Consider the following 21,850-nt stretch of genomic DNA (forward strand, 5'->3'; position numbering starts at 1 on the left):
ACATATTTGATCGCCTTTTCTGACCCCAGATCAGCGTCTAGGGGGCAACCGTGGATAGACTACAGGATAAAATATACTTCTACCTACTGGTAAAGCCTGGATAATGATCATACCGATCAGGGTATTGGTTTGGCTGCACTGACTGATGCAACAATGTATTACACCTTTCAATCGCTAAACTGGCTTCATCAGGGTTCCATGCCCATTTCAAACGTATCTTTCTAAAAAGTAATTTCAGAATATTTTGGCAAGCGAGCTGGCTAACTCATTGACCCTGCTTTGTAGTAGACCCGTCTGGTGTAGTCCTTAGTGGTGACTATTTTATAAGCATGATTTGTATTTGGACAAAGTTGTCAAACGTTTCTAATATTCTCTATTAACGGAGTCTGATTTGTGTATTTAATATATGAAATGTTTTGCTCATCTGTTCATTTGAGTTTGTTTGGAGATTGTGGTTTGTTTACATTATTTATTTATTTTTTAGGGGGGGGTCATTTATTTCAGAATTAGCAAACATATTGAAGGCAGTTTTTACAAGCGTTTTAGGGTCACCTCAGGGGCAACGAGTTCAATAAAATATTATAAAAAGACAAAAGATCTGAGGGGTACTGTGGACCACAAAACAGGATCAATGATAACTAGATTGTTTGGTTCATTAAGAAAACTTGGAAAAATAAAAAGGAAAGCGCTGCTCCTGGTCCCAGGGGATTTTATTATAACAACGTTTCAACCCTTAGGTCAGGGTTCTTCAATTCCGGTCCTGGAGGGCCGAAACACCTCTGTTTTTCCATCCTCTCCTTCTAATCAGGGGCTAATTCAGACCTGGGACACCAGGTGAGTGCAATTAACTACCAGGTAGAAATAAAAAACAGAAGTGTTTTTTAGGTCTTCATCAGGCGTCCATGTGGATCACCTGGGAGCATGAGAAGCAGCGTCAGCGGTTTCCTTTCTGTTTTCCAACTCCAGCACCTGCTAAACATACATTTACGTCATTTAGCAGACGCTCTTATCCAGAGCGGCTTACAAATTGGTGCATTCAACTTCTACCTGGATGGGCCTATGTTCTTCAGCTTTTGACATTAAGAAAACTCAGATATTTGTTTTTTAGTTGTTGAGTCAGACAATGCCCATTTCAAGCTTATCTTTCCAAAAAAATAATAAATAAATTAAGAATATTTAGGCGAATTAGTTTCCTCACTGATCCTGCTTTGTAGTAAATCCCCCAGAACATAAAAGTACACAAATCAAACATTACAACAGGCGTAGAGACCGACAGCAACAACAGGTAACAACATGGATAAATAGACCAGATTGAAGTGTTGGATAACACGCACATTCATCCCAATGTATTACCTGAAAGCAGTGAGCAGGGCTGCAACAGAAAATCAACAGAGAAGCCCTTTCTCAGGCAACAGCAGCGTTCTACTGTCTCATAAAGACATATTTGTTGGTCGAGTGACCACGTGTCCCGGATTGGGCAGGACAGTCCCACATTTTGGCCCTTTATCAACAAATTCAAACACCACTAATTTACCAAAAAAAACAGGAAGGGGATGATGTAGGTTACAATGTCCCACAAAATCATCCCATTGTCCAGCATTTGGGTATTTTAAATGTGGTCACCCTAGTCGGTGGCAGTGGTGTACTTCAGTAGTATTTTTTACTTAAAGTAGTTTTTTGGGGTATCTGTACTTTACTATTCATATTTGTCAACTTTTACTTCACTGCATACCTAAAGAAAATAACGTACTTTTTACTCCATACATTTTCCCTAGCACCTAAAAGTACTCATTACATTCTGAATGATTAGCAGGACAGGGAAATGGTTCAATTCACACACTTTTCAAGAGAACATCCCTGGTCATCCCTACTGCCTCATCTGGCGGAATCACTAAACACACATGCTTCGTTTGTAAATGATGTCTGTGTGTTGGAGTGTGACCCTGGCTAGTGACCCTGGCTAGTGACCCTGGCTACCCATAAATAAACATTAAAAAAGCAAAATGGTGCCGTCTGATTTGCTTAGTATAAGGAATTTTAAATCATTTATACTTAAGTATATTTAAAACCAAATACTTTGACTTTTACTCAAGTAGTTTTTTACTGGATGACTTTTACCTGAGTCGTTTTCTATTAAGGTATCTTTACTTTTAATCAAGTATGACAACTGGGTACTTTTTCCACCACTGGTCACGTCCCGTTTCTCTACCCTGGTCCTGTAATGTGCACTTACACCCTCCTTCATGGATTTAACAATAGTGGAATCCAATCCTATGCTTTTAAATCCATGATGGGGAGTGTCCACTTCGGCTGCCAGCTCCTGAGGACCCCAGGTTCACCAGTAGAAGGATCTGGTGAGGAAAGAGGCTGCTGAGCCAAGCCAGCTGCCAGAGGTGTCGCCCTTGGCTGCGGTCCGGGACACGGCACGGTCCGTCTCTCTCTCGGGACTCTCGTCCTCTGGGAGGTAGTCTGGTATCGACACATTCTCCTCCCTCACATTACCACCACACACACTGAGGGGGAGCAGACACTGAGGGGAGAGAGGAGAGGGTGAGAGAGAGGAGAGGGTGAGAGGAGAGGAGAGGGTAGGGGAGGGAGGGAGGGGAAAGGAGGGAGGGAGGGGAAAGGAAGGAGGGAGGGGAGAGAGGGAGGGAGGGGAGAGAGGGAGGGGAGAGAGGGGAGAGAGGGAGGGGAGAGAGGGGGGAGGGAGGGAGAGAGGGGGGAGGGGGGGAGAGGGGGAGGGGAGGGAGAGAGGGGAGGGAGGGGAGAGAGGGGGAGGGAGGGGAGGGAGAGAGGGAGGAGGGAGGGAGGAGAGAAGGAGGGAGAGGGAGAGGAAGGAGAAGGGGGAGAAGAGGAGGGGAGGGGGGGAGAGAAGGAGGGGAGGGGTGGGAGAGAAGGAGGGAGGGGTGGGAGAGAAGGAGGAGGGTGGGAGAGAAGGAGGGGAGGGTGGGAGAGAAGGAGGGGAGGGGTGGGAGAGAAGGAGGGGAGGGGGGGGAGAGAAGGAGGGGAGGGGGGGAGAGAAGGGGGAGGGGAAGGGGGGAGGGGAAGGGGGGAGAGAGAAGGGGGAGGGGGAAGAGAGAAGGGGGGGAAGGGGGGAGAGAGAAGGGGATGCACACAGAAATAAACATTGAAGCTCAGTCGATTGTTCTTTCATTCTTTCCTTAGCCAAGTGTCTCACCTCCTCCCCAGCTTCATTCCTCACCACCTGTTGGGCTGACATCACCTTGGTAGCAGCGATGGCCGACGCCAGACTCTAGAGGGAGAGATGGAGACTATTTCTTTACAACACTTTAACCAATGGGCTAAATGCCGGCTTAACCAATGGGCTAATCTGGAGATCTTTAGGCAGGTGTGTGTGTGAAAGAGACATATGGAGAGCTAGAGAGACAGAAGGAGAGCTAGAGAGACAGCAGGAGAGCTAGAGAGACAGCAGGAGAGCTAGAGAGACAGCAGGAGAGCTAGAGAGACAGAAGGAGAGCTAGAGAGACAGAAGGAGAGCTAGAGAGACAGCAGGAGAGCTAGAGAGACAGCAGGAGAGCTAGAGAGACAGCAGGAGAGCTAGAGAGACAGCAGGAGAGCTAGAGAGACAGCAGGAGAGCTAGAGACAGAAGGAGAGCTAGAGAGACAGCAGGAGAGCTAGAGAGACAGAAGGAGAGCTAGAGAGACAGCAGGAGAGCTAGAGAGACAGAAGGAGAGCTAGAGAGACAGATGGAGAGCTAGAGAGACAGAAGGAGAGCTAGAGAGACAGCAGGAGAGCTAGAGAGACAGCAGGAGAGCTAGAGAGACATCAGGAGAGCTAGAGAGACAGATGGAGAGCTAGAGAGACAGCAGGAGAGCTAGAGAGACAGATGGAGAGCTAGAGAGACAGAAGGAGAGCTAGAGAGACAGAAGGAGAGCTAGAGAGACAGATGGAGAGCTAGAGAGACAGCAGGAGAGCTAGAGAGACAGCAGGAGAGCTAGAGAGACAGCAGGAGAGCTAGAGAGACAGAAGGAGAGCTAGAGAGACAGAAGGAGAGCTAGAGAGACAGATGGAGAGCTAGAGAGACAGATGGAGAGCTAGAGAGACAGATGGAGAGCTAGAGAGACAGATGGAGAGCTAGAGAGACAGATGGAGAGCTAGAGAGACAGATGGAGAGCTAGAGAGACAGATGGAGAGCTAGAGAGACAGCAGGAGAGCTAGAGAGACAGATGGAGAGCTAGAGAGACAGATGGAGAGCTAGAGAGACAGATGGAGAGCTAGAGAGACAGATGGAGAGCTAGAGAGACAGATGGAGAGCTAGAGAGACAGATGGAGAGCTAGAGAGACAGATGGAGAGCTAGAGAGACAGATGGAGAGCTAGAGAGACAGATGGAGAGCTAGAGAGACAGATGGAGAGCTAGAGAGACAGATGGAGAGCTAGAGAGAGACAGATGGAGAGCTAGAGAGACAGATGGAGAGCTAGAGAGACAGATGGAGAGCTAGAGAGACAGATGGAGAGCTAGAGAGACAGATGGAGAGCTAGAGAGACAGATGGAGAGCTAGAGAGACAGATGGAGAGCTAGAGAGACAGATGGAGAGCTAGAGAGACAGATGGAGAGCTAGAGAGACAGATGGAGAGCTAGAGAGACAGATGGAGAGCTAGAGAGACAGATGGAGAGCTAGAGAGACAGATGGAGAGCTAGAGAGACAGCAGGAGAGCTAGAGAGACAGATGGAGAGCTAGAGAGACAGATGGAGAGCTAGAGAGACAGATGGAGAGCTAGAGAGTTAGCTACCTCAGTGGGCAGGTCAGAGCGGATGCGGACGGTGCATCTCTTAGAAGCCATCTGGAAGGTGAAGCTGATCACCCCTTTAACCTTCAGTAGAGCCTCCTCACACATACCTCGCTGGTCCTGGACACAACACACACAGTCCGTTAGTATACAGCAGGGTTTCCGTTAGCTTTTAGCCGGTAAACTAAATTAAAATCCCATCAATAAAATTGTTGCCGCCAAATTGTCTGGGAGAACAAAAAATTATTATTTTGATTAAATCATAGGCTAATAAATCCTCAAGCTGCTTTGAAATTAGTGTTCAAATCAAATGCACCGAATACAACAGGTGTAGACCTCACAGTGAAATGCTTACTTTACAAGCCCTTAACCAACAATGCAGTTCAAGAAAGAGTTAAGAAAATATTTACTAAATAAACTAAAGTAAAAAATTAAATAAAAAAGTAACACAATAAAATAACAATAACGAGGCTATATACAGGCGGTAGAGGTTAGTGGAGGTCATGTAGGTAGGGGTAAAGTGACTATGCAGAGAGTTGGGTGAGTTTCTAGACTTCAGCTAAGTGTACCCTGATTGGACAAAAGACGTGAGGTCCTCATTAGGGACTTCAGCTAAGTGTACCCTGATTGGACAAAAGACGTGAGGTCCTCATTAGGGACTTCAGCTAAGTGTACCCTGATTGGACAAAAGACGTGAGGTCCTCATTAGGGACTTCAGCTAAGTGTACCCTGATTGGACAAAAGACGTGAGGTCCTCATTAGGGACTTCAGCTAAGTGTACCCTGATTGGACAAAAGACGTGAGGTCCTCATTAGGGACTTCAGCTAAGTGTACCCTGATTGGACAAAAGACGTGAGGTCCTCATTAGGGACTTCAGCTAAGTGTACCCTGATTGGACAAAAGACGTGAGGTCCTCATTAGGGACTTCAGCTAAGTGTACCCTGATTGGACAAAAGACGTGAGGTCCTCATTAGGGACTTCAGCTAAGTGTACCCTGATTGGACAAAAGACGTGAGGTCCTCATTAGGGACTTCAGCTAAGTGTACCCTGATTGGACAAAAGACGTGAGGTCCTCATTAGGGACTTCAGCTAAGTGTACCCTGACTGGACAAAAGACGTGAGGTCCTCATTAGGGACTTCAGCTAAGTGTACCCTGATTGGACAAAAGACGTGAGGTCCTCATTAGGGACTTCAGCTAAGTGTACCCTGATTGGACAAAAGACGTGAGGTCCTCATAAGGGACTTCAGCTAAGTGTACCCTGATTGGACAAAAGACGTGAGGTCCTCATTAGGGACTTCAGCTAAGTGTACCCTGATTGGACAAAAGACGTGAGGTCCTCATTAGGGACTTCAGCTAAGTGTACCCTGATTGGACAAAAGACGTGAGGTCCTCATTAGGGACTTCAGCTAAGTGTACCCTGACTGGACAAAAGACGTGAGGTCCTCATTAGGGACTTCAGCTAAGTGTACCCTGATTGGACAAAAGACGTGAGGTCCTCATAAGGGACTTCAGCTAAGTGTACCCTGACTGGACAAAACTGTCAAAGACTGTTGATTATCTCCGTTTCCAGTATGCCTGCCGAGAGGCGTTTCTTTTTCTAAAACAGAGTAAAGACGGCCTCCAGATCGCTCCTTCTGGAGGACAAAGTAATCAGGCTGATGTGCATCAAGCTGCTCCAGGGAGTTGGTCCGTTTTGACCTCCCAGCAGCAGCGGCTCACTTTGAGCAGGCCAAGGACCGCCACAAACGCAAGTAAATTAGAGGCAAATGATTATGTTGGTCAGGCCCTAGCAGTTCTGCTGCCGCCCAAGGCATGATCAACATATTCCGTCCCTGTGTCATGTATAGTATAATGATTATAGATTGATAGAGTAGAGTAATGATGTGTATCATGAGCAATCGGGGTATTTCAGTTGAGCTAATTCAGTAGCACTTGGAGAAAAAAAATATGTGTTGCCAACTATTCACATCTGAGAGAGTTAACAATGTTGCAATCACTAGCCAGCCAACTGTCTATAGTAGGAAACAGTTATCAATCACTAGCCAGCCAACTGTCTATAGTAGTTATCAATCACTAGCCAGCCAACTGCCTATAGTAGGAAACAGTTATCAATCACCAGGCAGCCAACTGTCTATAGTAGGAAACAGAGTTGTTATCAATCACTAGCCAGCCAACTGCCTATAGTAGGAAACAGTTATCAATCACTAGACAGCCAACTGTCTATAGTAGGAAACAGTTATCAATCACCAGGCAGCCAACTGTCTATAGTAGGAAACAGAGTTGTTATCAATCACTAGACAGCCAACTGTCTATAGTAGGAAACAGTTATCAATCACTAGACAGCCAACTGTCTATAGTAGTTATCAATCACTAGCCAGCCAACTGTCTATAGTAGGAAACAGTTATCAATCACTAGACAGCCAACTGTCTATAGTAGTTATCAATCACTAGCCAGCCAACTGTCTATAGTAGGAAACAGTTATCAATCACTAGACAGCCAACTGTCTATAGTAGGAAACAGAGTTGTTTTCAATCACTAGCCAGCCAACTGTCCCCATTTCATTGGTTTGAGCAGCAACACGTCACTAGTTTGTATCTAGACTCCACCACACCACCCCTTTTTAAGCATCTTTCTGCTTTCGTGACTTAAGCCTGGCTTCTGAGGCTATGTATGTAGAGCTGTGAGCTGTGTGTCCAGTCAAAAGGTTTGGACACCTACTCATTCCAGGGTTTTCTTTATTTTTACTATTTTCTACATGGTAGAATAATAGTGAAGACATCAAAACTATGAAATAACACATATGGAATCATGTAGTAACCAAGAAAGTGTTAAACAAATCAAAATATATTTTATATTTGAGATTCTTCAAAGTAGCCACCCTTTGCCTTGATGACAGCTTTGCACACTCTTGGCATTCTCTCAACCAGCTTCACCTGGAATGCTTTTCCAACAGTCTTGAAGGAGTTCCCACATATGCTGAGCACTTGTTGGCTGCTTTTCCTTCACTCTGCCGTCCGACTCATCCCAAACCATCTCAATTGGGTTGAGGTCGGGTGATTGTGGAGGCCAGGTCATCTGATGCAGCACTCCATCACTCTCCTTCTTGGTCAAATAGCCATTAGACAGCCTGGAGGTGTGTTGGGTAATTGTCCTGTTGAAAAACAAATGATATCCCATCTGGTTTGGGCTTAGTGGGACTATCACTGCAGAATGCTGTGATAGCCATGCTGGTTCAGTGTAACTTGAATTCTAAATAAATCACAGACAGTGTCACCAGCAAAGCACCCCCACACTATAACACCTCCTCCTCCATGCTTTACAGTGGGAACTACACATGCAGAGATCATCCGTTCACCCACACCACGTCTCACAAAGACACAGCGGGTGGAACCAAAAGTCTCATTTCCACCGGTCTAATGTCCATTGCTCGTGTTTCTTGGCCCAAGAAATTCTATGCTTCTTATTGGTGTCCTTTAGTAGTGGTTTCTTTGCAGCAATTCGACCATGAAGGCCTGATTCACACAGTCCCCTCTGAACAGTTGTTGGGATGTGTCTGTTACTTCAACTCTGTGAAGCATTTATTTGGGCTGCAATTTCTGAGGCTGGTAACTCTATAATGAACTTATCCTCTGCAGTAGAGGTAACTCTGGGTCTTCCTTTCCTGTGGCGGTCCTCATGAGAGCCAGTTTCATCATAGCGCTTGGTGGTTTTTGCGACTGCACTTGAAGTAACTTTCAAAAGTTCTTGAAATGTTCAGTATTGACTGACCTTCATGTCTTAAAGTAATGATGGACTGTCATTTCTCTTTGCTTATTTGAGCTGTTCTTGCCATAATATGGACTTGGTCTTTTACCAAATAGGGCTATCTTCTGTATACCACCCCTACCTTGTCACAACACAACTGATTGGCTCAAACGCATTAAGGAAAGAAATTCCACAAATAAACTTTTAAGAAGGCACACCTGTTAAATAAAATGCATTCCAGGTGACTACAGTTGAAGTCGGAAGTTGACATACACCTTAGCCAAATACATTTAAACTCAGTTTTTCAAAATTCCTGACATTTAATCCTAGTAAAAATTCCCTGTCTTAGGTCAGTTAGGATCACCACTTTATTTTGAGAATGTAAAATGTCAGAATAATAGTAGAGAGAATGATTTATTTCAGCTTTTATTTATTTCATCACATTCCCAGTGGGTCAGAAGTTTACATACACTCAATTAGTATTTGGTATAATTGCCTTTAAATTGTTTAACTTGGGTCAAACGTTTCGGGTAGCCTTCCACAAGCTTCCCACAATAAGTTGGGTGAATTTTGGCCCATTCCTCCTGACAGAGCTGGTGTAACTGAGTCAGGTTTGTAGGCCTCCTTGCTCGCACACACTTTTTCAGTTCTGCCCACAAATGTTCTATAGGATTGAGGTCAGGACTTTGTGATGGCCACTCCAATACCTTGACTTTGTTGTTCTAAGCCATTTTGCCACAACTTTGGAAGTATGCTTGGGGTCATTGCCCATTTGGAAGACCCATTTGCGACCAAGCTTTAACTTCCTGACTGATGTCTTGAGATGTTGCTTCAATATATCCACATAATTTTCCTTCCTCATGATGCCATCTATTTTGTGAAGTGCACCAGTCCCTCCTGCAGCAAAGCACCCCCACAGCATGATGCTGCCACCCCCGTGCTTCACGGTTGGGATGGTGTTCTTCCCCCAAACATAACGATGGTCATTATGGCCAAACAGTTCTATTTTTGTTTCATCAGACCAGAGGACATTTCTCCAAAAAGTAAGATCTTTGTCCCCATGTGCAGTTGCAAACCGTAGTCTGGCTTTTTAATGGCGGTTTTGGAGCTGTGGCTTCTTCCTTGCTGAGCGGCCTTTCAGGTTATGTCGATATAGGACTTGTTTTACTGTGGATATAGATGCTTTTGTACCGGTTTCCTCCAGCATCTTCACAAGGTCCTTTGCTGTGGTTCTGGGATTGATTTGCACTTTTCGCACCAAAGTACGTTCATCTCTAGGAGACAGAACGCGTCTCCTTCCTGAGCGGTATGACGGCTGCGTGGTCCCATGGTGTTTATACTTGCGTACTATTGTTTGTACAGATGAACGTGGTACCTTCAGGCGTTTGGAAATTGCTCTCAAGGATGAACCAGACTTGGGGAGGTCTACAATTTTTGGCTGATTTCCTTTGATTTTCCCATGATGATGTCAAGCAAAGAGGCACTGAGTTTGAAGGTAGGCCTTGAAATACATCCACAGGTACACCTCCAATTGACTCAAATGATGTCAATTAGCCTATCAGAAGCTTCTAAAGCCATGACATCATTTTCTGGAATTTTCCAAGCTGTTTAAAGGCACAGTCAACTTAGTGTATGTAAACTTCTGACCCACTGGAATTGTGATACAGTGAATTATAAATGAAATATTCTGTCTGTAAACAATTGTTGGAAAAATTACTTGTGTCACGCACAAAGTAGATGTCCTAACCGACTTCCCAAAACTATAGTTTGTCAACAAGAAATTTGTGGAGTGGTTGAAAAACTAGTTTTAATTACTCCAACCAAAGTGTATGTAAACTTCCGACTTCAACTGTATCTCATGAATCTGGTTAAGAGAATGCAAAGCTGTCATCAAGGCAAAGAGTGGCTATTTGAAGAATCTCAAATATAAAATATATTTTACATTTGTTTAACACTATTTCATAGTTTTGATGTCTTCACTATTATTTTACAATGTTCAAAATAGTAAAAATAAAGAAAAGCCCTTGAATGAGTAGGTGTGTCCAACCTTTTGCGTGGTACCTGTATATAGAGTAGACCGAGGTTGGTATATACACTCACAGTGCTGTCCAGGCCTTGGATGTGCAGAGTCACAGACTTGTTCTTCCCTTTGGAGGAGTTGAGGAAGAACTGAGGTTTGTTCCTCCTCCTCTCTCTCTCTGGGCTGGGGGGGGCTGGGGTAGGGGGGGCACTCAGGATACCGTACACCTCCCTCGACAGGACGTTGATGTCATCAGGCAAACCACTCCTACAAGAAACAGGACGTCAGACAAACCACGCCTACTAATCAAATCAAATTCTTATCAAATTGTATTTGTCACATGCTTCATAAACAACAGGTGTAGACTAACAGTGAAACGCTTACTTACAGGTCCTTTTCCAAATAAATAAAAAATTGTAAAATGTAAATAGCAACAAGGAATAAATATACAGTGAATAACAATAATGAGTACCAGGTAATAACACGGCCATACACAGGAAGTACCAGGTAATAGCACGGCTATATACAGGAAGTACCAGGTAATAGCACGGCTATGTACAGGAAGTACCAGGTAATAGCACGGCTATATACAGGAAGTACCAGGTAATAGCACGGCTATATACAGGAAGTACCAGGTAATAGCACGGCTATATACAGGAAGTACCAGGTAATAGCACGGCTATATACAGGAAGTACCAGGTAATAGCACGGCCATATACAGGAAGTACCAGGTAATAACACGGCCATATACAGGAAGTACCAGGTAATAACACGGCCATATGCAGGAAGTCCCAGGTAATAACACGGCCATATACAGGAAGTACCAGGTAATAACACGGCCATATACAGGAAGTACCAGGTAATAACATGGTTATATTCAGGGGGTACCAGTACTGAGTCGATGTGCAGGGGTACGAGGTAATTGAAACCCCACCTCTTTAAGGAATATCTAGGACAGGATAAAGTAATCCTTCTATCCCCACGTACCCCACCCCAAAGAAGAAAAAAAAACATATTGTAAAGTGGTTATCCCACTGGCTATAAGGTGAATGCACCAATTTGTAAGTCGCTCTGGATAAGAGCGTCTGCTAAATGACGTAAATGTAAATGTAATGTAAATGTAATTGAGGTAGCTATGTACATATAGGTAGGGGTAAAGTTACTAGGCAACAGGATAGATAATAGACAGTAGCAGCAGTATACTGTAGGTAGGGGTAAAGTTACTAGACAACAGGATAGATAATAGACAGTAGCAGCAGTATACTGTAGGTAGGGGTAAAGGGACTAGGCAACAGGATAGATAATAGACAGTAGCAGCAGTATACTGTAGGGAGGGGTAAAGGGACTAGACAACAGGATAGATAATAGACAGTAGCAGCAGTATACTGTAGGTAGGGGGTAAAGGGACTAGACAACAGGATAGATAATAGACAGTAGCAGCAGTATACTGTAGGTAGGGGTAAAGTGACTAGACAACAGGATAGATAATAGACAGTAGCAGCAGTATACTGTAGGTAGGGGGTAAAGGGACTAGACAACAGGATAGATAATAGACAGTAGCAGCAGTATACTGTAGGTAGGGGTAAAGTGACTAGACAACAGGATAGATAATAGACAGTAGCAGCAGTATACTGTAGGTGGGAGTAAAGTGACTAGACAACAGGATAGATAATAGACAGAAGCAGCAGTATACTGTAGGTAGGGGTAAAGGGACTAGACAACAGGATAGATAATAGACAGTAGCAGCAGTATACTGTAGGTAGGGGTAAAGTTACTAGACAACAGGATAGATAATAGACAGTAGCAGCAGTATACTGTAGGTAGGGGTAAAGGGACTAGACAACAGGATAGATAATAGACAGTAGCAGCAGTATACTGTAGGTAGGGGTAAAGGGACTAGACAACAGGATAGATAATAGACAGTAGCAGCAGTATACTGTAGGTAGGGGTAAAGGGACTAGACAACAGGATAGATAATAGACAGTAGCAGCAGTATACTGTAGGTAGGGGTAAAGGGACTAGACAACAGGATAGATAATAGACAGTAGCAGCAGTATACTGTCTGTAGGGGTAAAGTGACTAGACAACAGGATAGATAATAGACAGTAGCAGCAGTATACTGTAGGTAGGGATAAAGGGACTAGACAACAGGATAGATAATAGACAGTAGCAGCAGTATACTGTAGGTAGGGGTAAAGTGACTAGGCAACAGGATAGATAATAGACAGTAGCAGCAGTATACTGTAGGTAGGGGTAAAGTGACTAGGCAACAGGATAGATAATAGACAGTAGCAGCAGTATACTGTAGGTAGGGGTAAAGGGACTAGGCAACAGGATAGATAATAGACAGTAGCAGCAGTATACTGTAGGTAGGGGTAAAGGGACTAGGCAACAGGATAGATAATAGACAGTAGCAGCAGTATACTGTAGGTAGGGGTAAAGGGACTAGACAACAGGATAGATAATAGACAGTAGCAGCAGTATACTGTAGGTAGGGGGTAAAGGGACTAGACAACAGGATAGATAATAGACAGTAGCAGCAGTATACTGTAGGTAGGGGTAAAGGGACTAGACAACAGGATAGATAATAGACAGTAGCAGCAGTATACTGTAGGTAGGGGTAAAGTGACTAGACAACAGGATAGATAATAGACAGTAGCAGCAGTATACTGTAGGTAGGGGTAAAGTGACTAGACAACAGGATAGATAATAGACAGTAGCAGCAGTATACTGTAGGTAGGGGTAAAGTGACTAGACAACAGGATATATAATAGACAGTAGCAGCAGTATACTGTAGGTAGGGGTAAAGTGACTAAGCAACAGGATAGATAATAGACAGTAGCAGCAGTATACTGTAGGTAGGGGGTAAAGTGACTAGACAACAGGATAGATAATAGACAGTAGCAGCAGTATACTGTAGGTAGGGGTAAAGTGACTAGACAACAGGATAGATAATAGACAGTAGCAGCAGTATACTGTAGGTAGGGGTAAAGGGACTAGACAACAGGATAGATAAGACAGTAGCAGCAGTATACTGTAGGTAGGGGTAAAGTGACTAGGCAACAGGATAGATAATAGACAGTAACAGCAGTATACTGTAGGTAGGGGTAAAGGGACTAGACAACAGGATAGATAATAGACAGTAGCAGCAGTATACTGTAGGTAGGGGTAAAGGGACTAGACAACAGGATAGATAATAGACAGTAGCAGCAGTATACTGTAGGTAGGGGTAAAGTGACTAGACAACAGGATAGATAATAGACAGTAGCAGCAGTATACTGTAGGTAGGGGTAAAGTGACTAGACAACAGGATAGATAATAGACAGTAGCAGCAGTATACTGTAGGTAGGGGTAAAGTGACTAGACAACAGGATAGATAATAGACAGTAGCAGCAGTATACTGTAGGTAGGGGTAAAGTGACTAAGCAACAGGATAGATAATAGACAGTAGCAGCAGTATACTGTAGGTAGGGGTAAAGTGACTAGACAACAGGATAGCTAATAGACAGTAGCAGCAGTATACTGTAGGTAGGGGTAAAGTGACTAGGCAACAGGATAGCTAATAGACAGTAGCAGCAGTATACTGTAGGTAGGGGTAAAGTGACTAGTCAACAGGATAGATAATAGACAGTAGCAGCAGTATACTGTAGGTAGGGGTAAAGTGACTAGGCAACAGGATAGCTAATAGACAGTAGCAGCAGTATACTGTAGGTAGGGGTAAAGTGACTAGTCAACAGGATAGATAATAGACAGTAGCAGCAGTATACTGTAGGTAGGGGTAAAGTTACTAGGCAACAGGATAGATAATAGACAGTAGCAGCAGTATACTGTAGGTAGGGGTAAAGTGACTAGACAACAGGATAGATAATAGACAGTAGCAGCAGTATACTGTAGGTAGGGGTAAAGGGACTAGACAACAGGATAGATAATAGACAGTAGCAGCAGTATACTGTAGGTAGGGGTAAAGTGACTAGTCAACAGGATAGATAATAGACAGTAGCAGCAGTATACTGTAGGTAGGGGTAAAGTGACTAGACAACAGGATAGATAATAGACAGTAGCAGCAGTATACTGTAGGTAGGGGTAAAGTGACTAGGCAACAGGATAGCTAATAGACAGTAGCAGCAGTATACTGTAGGTAGGGGTAAAGTGACTAGTCAACAGGATAGATAATAGACAGTAGCAGCAGTATACTGTAGGTAGGGGGTAAAGTGACTAGACAACAGGATAGATAATAGACAGTAGCAGCAGTATACTGTAGGTAGGGGTAAAGTGACTAGTCAACAGGATAGATAATAGACAGTAGCAGCAGTATACTGTAGGTAGGGGTAAAGGGACTAGACAACAGGATAGATAATAGACAGTAACAGCAGTATACTGTAGGTAGGGGTAAAGTGACTAGACAACAGGATAGATAATAGACAGTAGCAGCAGTATACTGTAGGTAGGGGTAAAGGGACTAGACAACAGGATAGATAATAGACAGTAGCAGCAGTATACTGTAGGTAGGGGTAAAGTGACTAGACAACAGGATAGATAATAGACAGTAGCAGCAGTATACTGTAGGTAGGGGTAAAGTTACTAGGCAACAGGATAGATAATAGACAGTAGCAGCAGTATACTGTAGGTAGGGGTAAAGGGACTAGACAACTGGATAGATAATAGACAGTAGCAGCAGTATACTGTAGGTAGGGGTAAAGTGACTAGACAACAGGATAGATAATAGACAGTAGCAGCAGTATACTGTAGGTAGGGGTAAAGTGACTAGACAACAGGATAGATAATAGACAGTAGCAGCAGTATACTGTAGGTAGGGGTAAAGTGACTAGACAACAGGATAGATAATAGACAGTAGCAGCAGTATACTGTAGGTAGGGGTAAAGTGACTAGACAACAGGATAGATAATAGACAGTAACAGCAGTATACTGTAGGTAGGGGTAAAGTGACTAGACAACAGGATAGATAATAGACAGTAGCAGCAGTATACTGTAGGTAGGGGTAAAGTGACTAGACAACAGGATAGATAATAGACAGTAACAGCAGTATACTGTAGGTAGGGGTAAAGGGACTAGACAACAGGATAGATAATAGACAGTAACAGCAGTATACTGTAGGTAGGGGTAAAGTGACTAGACAACAGGATAGATAATAGACAGTAGCAGCAGTATACTGTAGGTAGGGGTAAAGGGACTAGACAACAGGATAGATAATAGACAGTAGCAGCAGTATACTGTAGGTAGGGGTAAAGTGACTAGACAACAGGATAGATAATAGACAGTAACAGCAGTATACTGTAGGTAGGGGTAAAGGGACTAGACAACAGGATAGATAATAGACAGTAGCAGCAGCGTGTGTTGTCTGCGCATGCTGTGAGTGTGAGTGTATGTAGTGTGTGTGTGTGTTGTGGTGTCAGTAAGTATGTGTGAGTGGATACAGTCCAGTGGGTGGAGACAGTCCAGTGGGTGGAGACAGTCCAGTGGGTGGAGACAGGCCCAAGAAAGGAGTAGGATTCATTGAAAACATTCATTTCAAATCAATTCAAATTGTATTTGTCACATGCGCCGAATACAACAGGTGTAGACCTTACAGTGAAATGCTTACTTACAAGCCCTTAACCAACAATGCAGTTTTAAGAAAGAATACCTAATTATTATTATTTTTAAAACACACAAAAAATACAATACAAAATAAATAATACAAAATAAAAGTAACAAATAATTAAAGAGCAGCAGTAAAAATAACAATAGTGAGGCTATATACAGGGGGTACCGGTACCTAGTCAATGGGAAATAACAGTAGGGAGGCTATATACAGGGGGTACCGGTACCTAGTCAATGGGAAATAACAGTAGGGAGGCTATATACAGGGGGTACCGGTACAGAGTCAATGGGAAATAACAGTAGCAAGGCTATATACAGGGGGTACCGGTACAGAGTCAATGGGAAATAACAGTAGGGAGGCTATATACAGGGGGTACCAGTACAGAGTCAATGGGAAATAACAGTAGGGAGGCTATATACAGGGGGTACCGGTACAGAGTCAATGTGTAATAACAGTAGGGAGGCTATATACAGGGGGTACCGGTACAGAGTCAATGGGAAATAACAGTAGGGAGGCTATATACAGGGGGGTACCGGTACAGAGTCAATGGGAAATAACAGTAGGGAGGCTATATACAGGGGGTACCGGTACAGAGTCAATGGGAAATAACAGTAGGGAGGCTATATACAGGGGGTACCGGTACAGAGTCAATGGGAAATAACAGTAGGGAGGCTATATACAGGGGGTACCGGTACAGAGTCAATGGGAAATAACAGTAGGGAGGCTATATACAGGGGGTACCGATACAGAGTCAATGGGAAATAACAGTAGGGAGGCTATATACAGGGGGGTACCGGTACAGAGTCAATGGGAAATAACAGTAGGGAGGCTATATACAGGGGGTACCGGTACTGAGTCAATGGGAAATAACAGTATGGAGGCTATATACAGGGGGTACCGGTACAGAGTCAATGGGAAATAACAGTAGGGAGGCTATATACAGGGGGTACCGGTACAGAGTCAATGTGAAATAACAGTAGTGAGGCTATATACAGGGGGTACCGGTACAGAGTCAATGGGAAATAACAGTAGAGAGGCTATATACAGGGGGTACCGGTACAGAGTCAATGTGCGGGGGCACCAGTTAGTCGAGGTAATATGTACATGTCAGTAGAGTTATTAAAGTGACTATGCATAGATAATAAACAGAGAGTAGCAGCAGCGGAAAAGAGTGGTGGGGGGCAATGCATATAGTCTGGGTGGCCATTTGATTGGATGTTCAGGAGTCTTATGGCTTGGGGGTAGAAGCTGTTAAGAAGCCTCTTGGACCTAGACTTGGCACTCCGGTACCGCTTGCCATAAGGTAGCAGAGAGAACAGTCTATGACTAGGGTGGCTGGAGTCTTTGACAATTTTGAGGGCTTTCCTCTGACACCGCCTGGTATAGAGGTCCTGGATGGCAGGAAGCTTGGCCCCAGTGATGTACTGGGCCGTACGCACTACCCTCTGTAGTGCCTTGCAGTCGGAGGCCGAGCAGTTGCCATACCAGGCGGTGATGCAACCGGTCAGGATGCTATAGATGGTGCAGCTGTAGAACCTTTTGAGGATCTGAGGACCCATGCCAAATCTTTTCAGTCTCCTGAGGGGGAATAGGTTTCGTCGTGCCCTCTTCACGACTGTCTTGGTGTGCTTGGACCATGTTAGTTTGTTGGTGATGTGGACACCAAGGAACTTGAAGCTTTCAACCTGCTCCACTACAGCCCCGTCAATGAGAGTGGGGACGTGCTCGGTCCTCTTTTTTTTCCCTGTAGTCCACAATCATCTCCTTTGTCTTGCTCACGTTGAGGGAAAGGTTGTTATCCTGGCACCACACGGCCAGGTCTCTGACCTCCTCCCTATAGGCTGTCTCATCCTTGTCGGTGATCAGACCTACCACCGTTGTGTCATCGGCAAACTTAATGATGGTGTCAGAGTCGTGCCTGGCCATGCAGTCATGAGTGAACAGGGAGTACAGGAGGGGACTGAGCACCCACCCCTGAGGGGCCCCCGTATTGAGGATCAGCGTGGCAGATGTGTTGTTACCTACCCTTACCACCTGGGGGCGGCCCGTCAGGAAGTCCAGGATCCAGTTGCAGAGGGAGGTGTTTAGTCCCAGGGTCCTTAGCTTAGTGAAGCACTTTGAGGGCACTATGGTGTTGAACGCTGAGCTGTAGTCAATGAATATCATTCTCACATAGGTGTTCCTTTTGTCCAGGTGTGAAAGGGCAGTGTGGAGCGCAACAGAGATTGCATCATCTGTGGATCTGTTGGGGCCATATGCAAATTGGAGTGGGTCTACGGTTTCTGGGATAATGGTGTTGATGTGAGCCTTGACCAGCCTTTCAAAGCACTTCATGGCTACAGACATGAGTGCTACGGGTCGGTAGTCATTTAGACAGGTTACCTTAGTGTTCTTGGGCACAGGGACTGTGGTGGTCTGTTGGTATTACAGACAGGTTGAAAATGTCAGTGAAGACACTTGCCAGTTGGTCAGCACATGCTCGGAGTACACGTCCTGGTAATCCGTCTGGCCCTGCGGCCTTGTGAATGTTGACCTGTTTAAAGGTCTTACTCACATCGGCTACGGAGAGCGTGTTCACACAGTCGTCCGGAACACCTGGTGCTCTCGTGCATGCTTCAGTGTTACTTGCCTCGAAGCGAGCATAGAAGTAATTTAGCTGGTCTGGTAGGCTCGTGTCACTGGGTAGCTCTGCTTCCCTTTGTAGTCTGTAATAGTTTGCAAGCCCTGCCACATCTGACGAGCGTCGGAGCCGGTGTAGTACGATTCAATCATAGTCCTGTATTGACGCTTTGCCTGTTTGATGGTTCGTCTGAGGGCATAACGGGATTTCTTATAAGCGTCCGGGTTAGAATCCCGCTCCTTGAAAGTGGCAGCTCTACCCTTTAGCTCAGTGTGGATGTTGTCTGTAATCCATGGCTTCTGGTTGGGGTATGTACGTACGGTCACTGTGGGGACGACGTCATCGATGCACTTATTGATGAAGCCGGTGACTGAGGTGGTATACTCCTCAATGCCATCGGAAGAATCCCGGAACATATTCCAGTCTGTGCAGCAAAACAGTCCTGTAGCTTAGCATCTGCGTCATCTGACCACTTTTTTATTGACCGAGTCACTGGTGCTTCCTGCTTTAGTTTTTGCTTATAAGCAGGAATCAGGAGGATAGAGTTATGGTCAGATGGAGGGCGAGGGAGAGCTTTGTACGCGTCTCTGTCTGTGGAGTAAAGGTGGTCTAGAGTTTTTTCCCTCTGGTTGCACATTTAACATGCTGTTAGAAATGAGGTAAAACAGATTTAAGTTTCCCTGCATTAAAGTCCCCGGCCACTAGGAGCGCCACCTCTGGATGAGCATTTTCTTGTTTGCTTATGGCCGTATACATTTTAGTCATTTAGCAGACACTCTTATCCAGAGCGACTTACAGTTAGTGAGTGCATACATTTTCATACTGGCCCCCCGTGGGAATCGAACCCACAACCCTGGCGTTGCAAACGCCATGCTCTACCAACTGAGCTACATGGAGGGCTATACAGTTCATTGAGTGCGGTCTTAGTGCCAGCATTGGTTTATGGTGGTAAATAGACAGCTACGAAAAATATAGATGAAAACTCTCTTGGTAAATAGTGTGGTCTACAGCTTATCATGAGATACTCTAACTCAGGCGAGCAAAACCTCGAGACTTCCTTACATATCGTGCACCAGCTGTTGTTTACAAATATACATAGACCGCCTCCCCTTGTCTTACCAGAGGCTGCTGTTCTATCCTGCCGATACAGTGTATAACCCGCCAGCTGTATGTTATTCATGTCATCGTTCAGCCACGACTCAGTGAAACATAAGATATTACAGTTTTTAATGTCCCGTTGGTAGGATATTCGTGCCTGTAGTTTGTCCATTTTATTATCAAGCGATTGTAAATTAGCCAATAGTATCGATGGCAAAGGCAGATTAGCCACTCGTCGCCGGCTCCTTACCAAGCACCCCGATATCCTTCCGCGATATCTCCTTTTCTTTCTACTGCGAATGACGGGGATGAGGGCCCTGTCGGGTGTCTGGAGCAAATCCCTCTCGTCCGACTCATAAAATAAAAAGTATTTGTCCAGTTCAAGGTGAGTAATCTCTGTTCTGATGTCCAGAAGCTCTTTTAGGTCATAAGAGACGGTAGCAGCAACATTATGTACAAAATAAGTTACAAACAATGCGGGGGGAGTCCATAAAAACAGCAGCCATCCCCTCCGGCGCCATCTCAACGGCACATGCGGGTCACATGATGTCCAGTTGATTGATGCACATTGTTGCAATTCACAATTGTGATGTCAAAGCCATAGGTACACACAGTTTTACACACACAAACACAGTTAAACAGGGACCTGAGAGAGTCTGACTGACTGACCTCTCCATCAGGGTCTCCAAGCTGACCATCATGCCCAGTTCATTCTTCATAGTGGGGATGTTGAGGGGCCACTCTGCCAGGTAGCGCATAGTCTGAGAGAGAGAGAGAGAGAGAGAGAGAGAGAGATGTTACATATCAGCAAGAGCCACTACTACATCCTGTTCACAAGTTTGAGGGATATTGAGTGTCACTGTCATTGTTTTTGAACGTGTATTGTTGGTTGTCTGGTTAGATTTAGCCTCGGACACCCAGGCTTCCTTTGCTCAATGAGACAAGATTTGGAAGGATGGCCCCCGTGAGATATTAGAAGGAACTGCCTTGTGTTCTGTTGTGTTTTTGTTGGTTTGTTCTTGTGGGAAAAGCTCTACAGTTACCAACTAGCTATACATTTACATTACATTTTAGTCATTTAGCAGACGCTCTTATCCAGAGCGACTTACAGTTAGTGCATACATTTTTCATACTGGCCCCTATACTATAAAGTTTTTAAAAATACAGCTCCTTCTGCAGCTGTAACCTGTTAGTCATATTGGATATCTGTTTTTGTCTGTGCTGTTCTTGTTTGTGTGTTTCTTGTTGTGGCTTCCGGAGGCCAGTAGCAGGTTAGACCGACCTGCAAGGTGGCGAACAGCACATGCGGGTCCTGGTGGTCCAGGAAGAGAACCAGCCCGGGGAGGCAGCCCTGGTCCTGGACTATTGCCTCCCGGTTCTGGGGCTCCGACGCCAGGTCCCGGAGCTGGGTCACCACAGACAGAGCATCCATCATCTTAGTTACCTAACTACCGGGTCTCTGCAGGCAGTGTGACACAGAAAGGTGTAGTGAGATGAGCTGTATAAGTAGGAACCATAGAGGTATTGAAAGTGCACTTTGATTATGCTCACTGCCTTGTTTGCCTCACAAACGACACTGTGTCTGCACAGCTCGCTAGCGAGCTGGCTAACGTTATCTAGGCTTTGTTGCTACCTAGCAAAAATACAATGAGTAAGTTATGAGTAGCTAATGTCATGAATACAAAACGTTACCTAGCTAGGTTAGCAAAACAAGTTCGTTAGCTAGCTACTCACTTGGCTGAAAACTAACTTCACTTGCCCAGCTATGTTTTTTTGTAAATATGGTAAGCTAGTTTGCAAATGTTATTGTTATCTCAATACATATTTGACCAAATATCACACATTTGGTTAAAGTTGCTCGCTAAATCGACAGTTTTTAAACATCTTACCACGGATAACGCAGCTCGTCCGCAGAAAAAAAAATACGAATTTTGTAGAGAAAAAAAGCCCCATTGGTCGAACAGTCGATGTCACGTGGCATAATGTGCCCTTCTGATTGGCGTAGGAATTTTC

At 44.7% G+C, this 21,850-nt stretch overlaps 1 protein-coding gene across 2 annotated transcripts; it reads right to left on the bottom strand.

Annotated features, from left to right (window-relative positions):
• Positions 1 to 449: 449 nt before the first annotated feature.
• armc1l (armadillo repeat containing 1, like) lies at positions 450 to 21,811 on the bottom strand. 2 transcript variants are annotated; one of them, XM_045217172.1, is made up of 7 exons: positions 21,727 to 21,811; positions 21,120 to 21,242; positions 20,507 to 20,598; positions 10,598 to 10,784; positions 4,755 to 4,871; positions 3,179 to 3,253; positions 450 to 2,530 (listed from the first exon to the last, which is right to left on the bottom strand). In XM_045217172.1, exons 3-7 carry the CDS (start codon positions 20,593 to 20,595, stop codon positions 2,336 to 2,338), a joined length of 663 nt encoding a protein of 220 aa, XP_045073107.1. In that variant the 5' UTR covers positions 20,596 to 20,598; positions 21,120 to 21,242; positions 21,727 to 21,811; the 3' UTR covers positions 450 to 2,335. The 2 variants fall into 2 exon arrangements, with proteins under 2 accessions (XP_045073107.1, XP_041725232.2); XM_041869298.2 differs by having other exon boundaries at positions 21,120 to 21,296; positions 21,727 to 21,799.
• Between the last annotated feature and the right edge of the window lie 39 nt (positions 21,812 to 21,850).

This window comes from Coregonus clupeaformis, unplaced genomic scaffold, assembly GCF_020615455.1.
Source record: "Coregonus clupeaformis isolate EN_2021a unplaced genomic scaffold, ASM2061545v1 scaf0953, whole genome shotgun sequence".
Taxonomy (NCBI): Eukaryota; Metazoa; Chordata; class Actinopteri; order Salmoniformes; family Salmonidae; genus Coregonus; species Coregonus clupeaformis.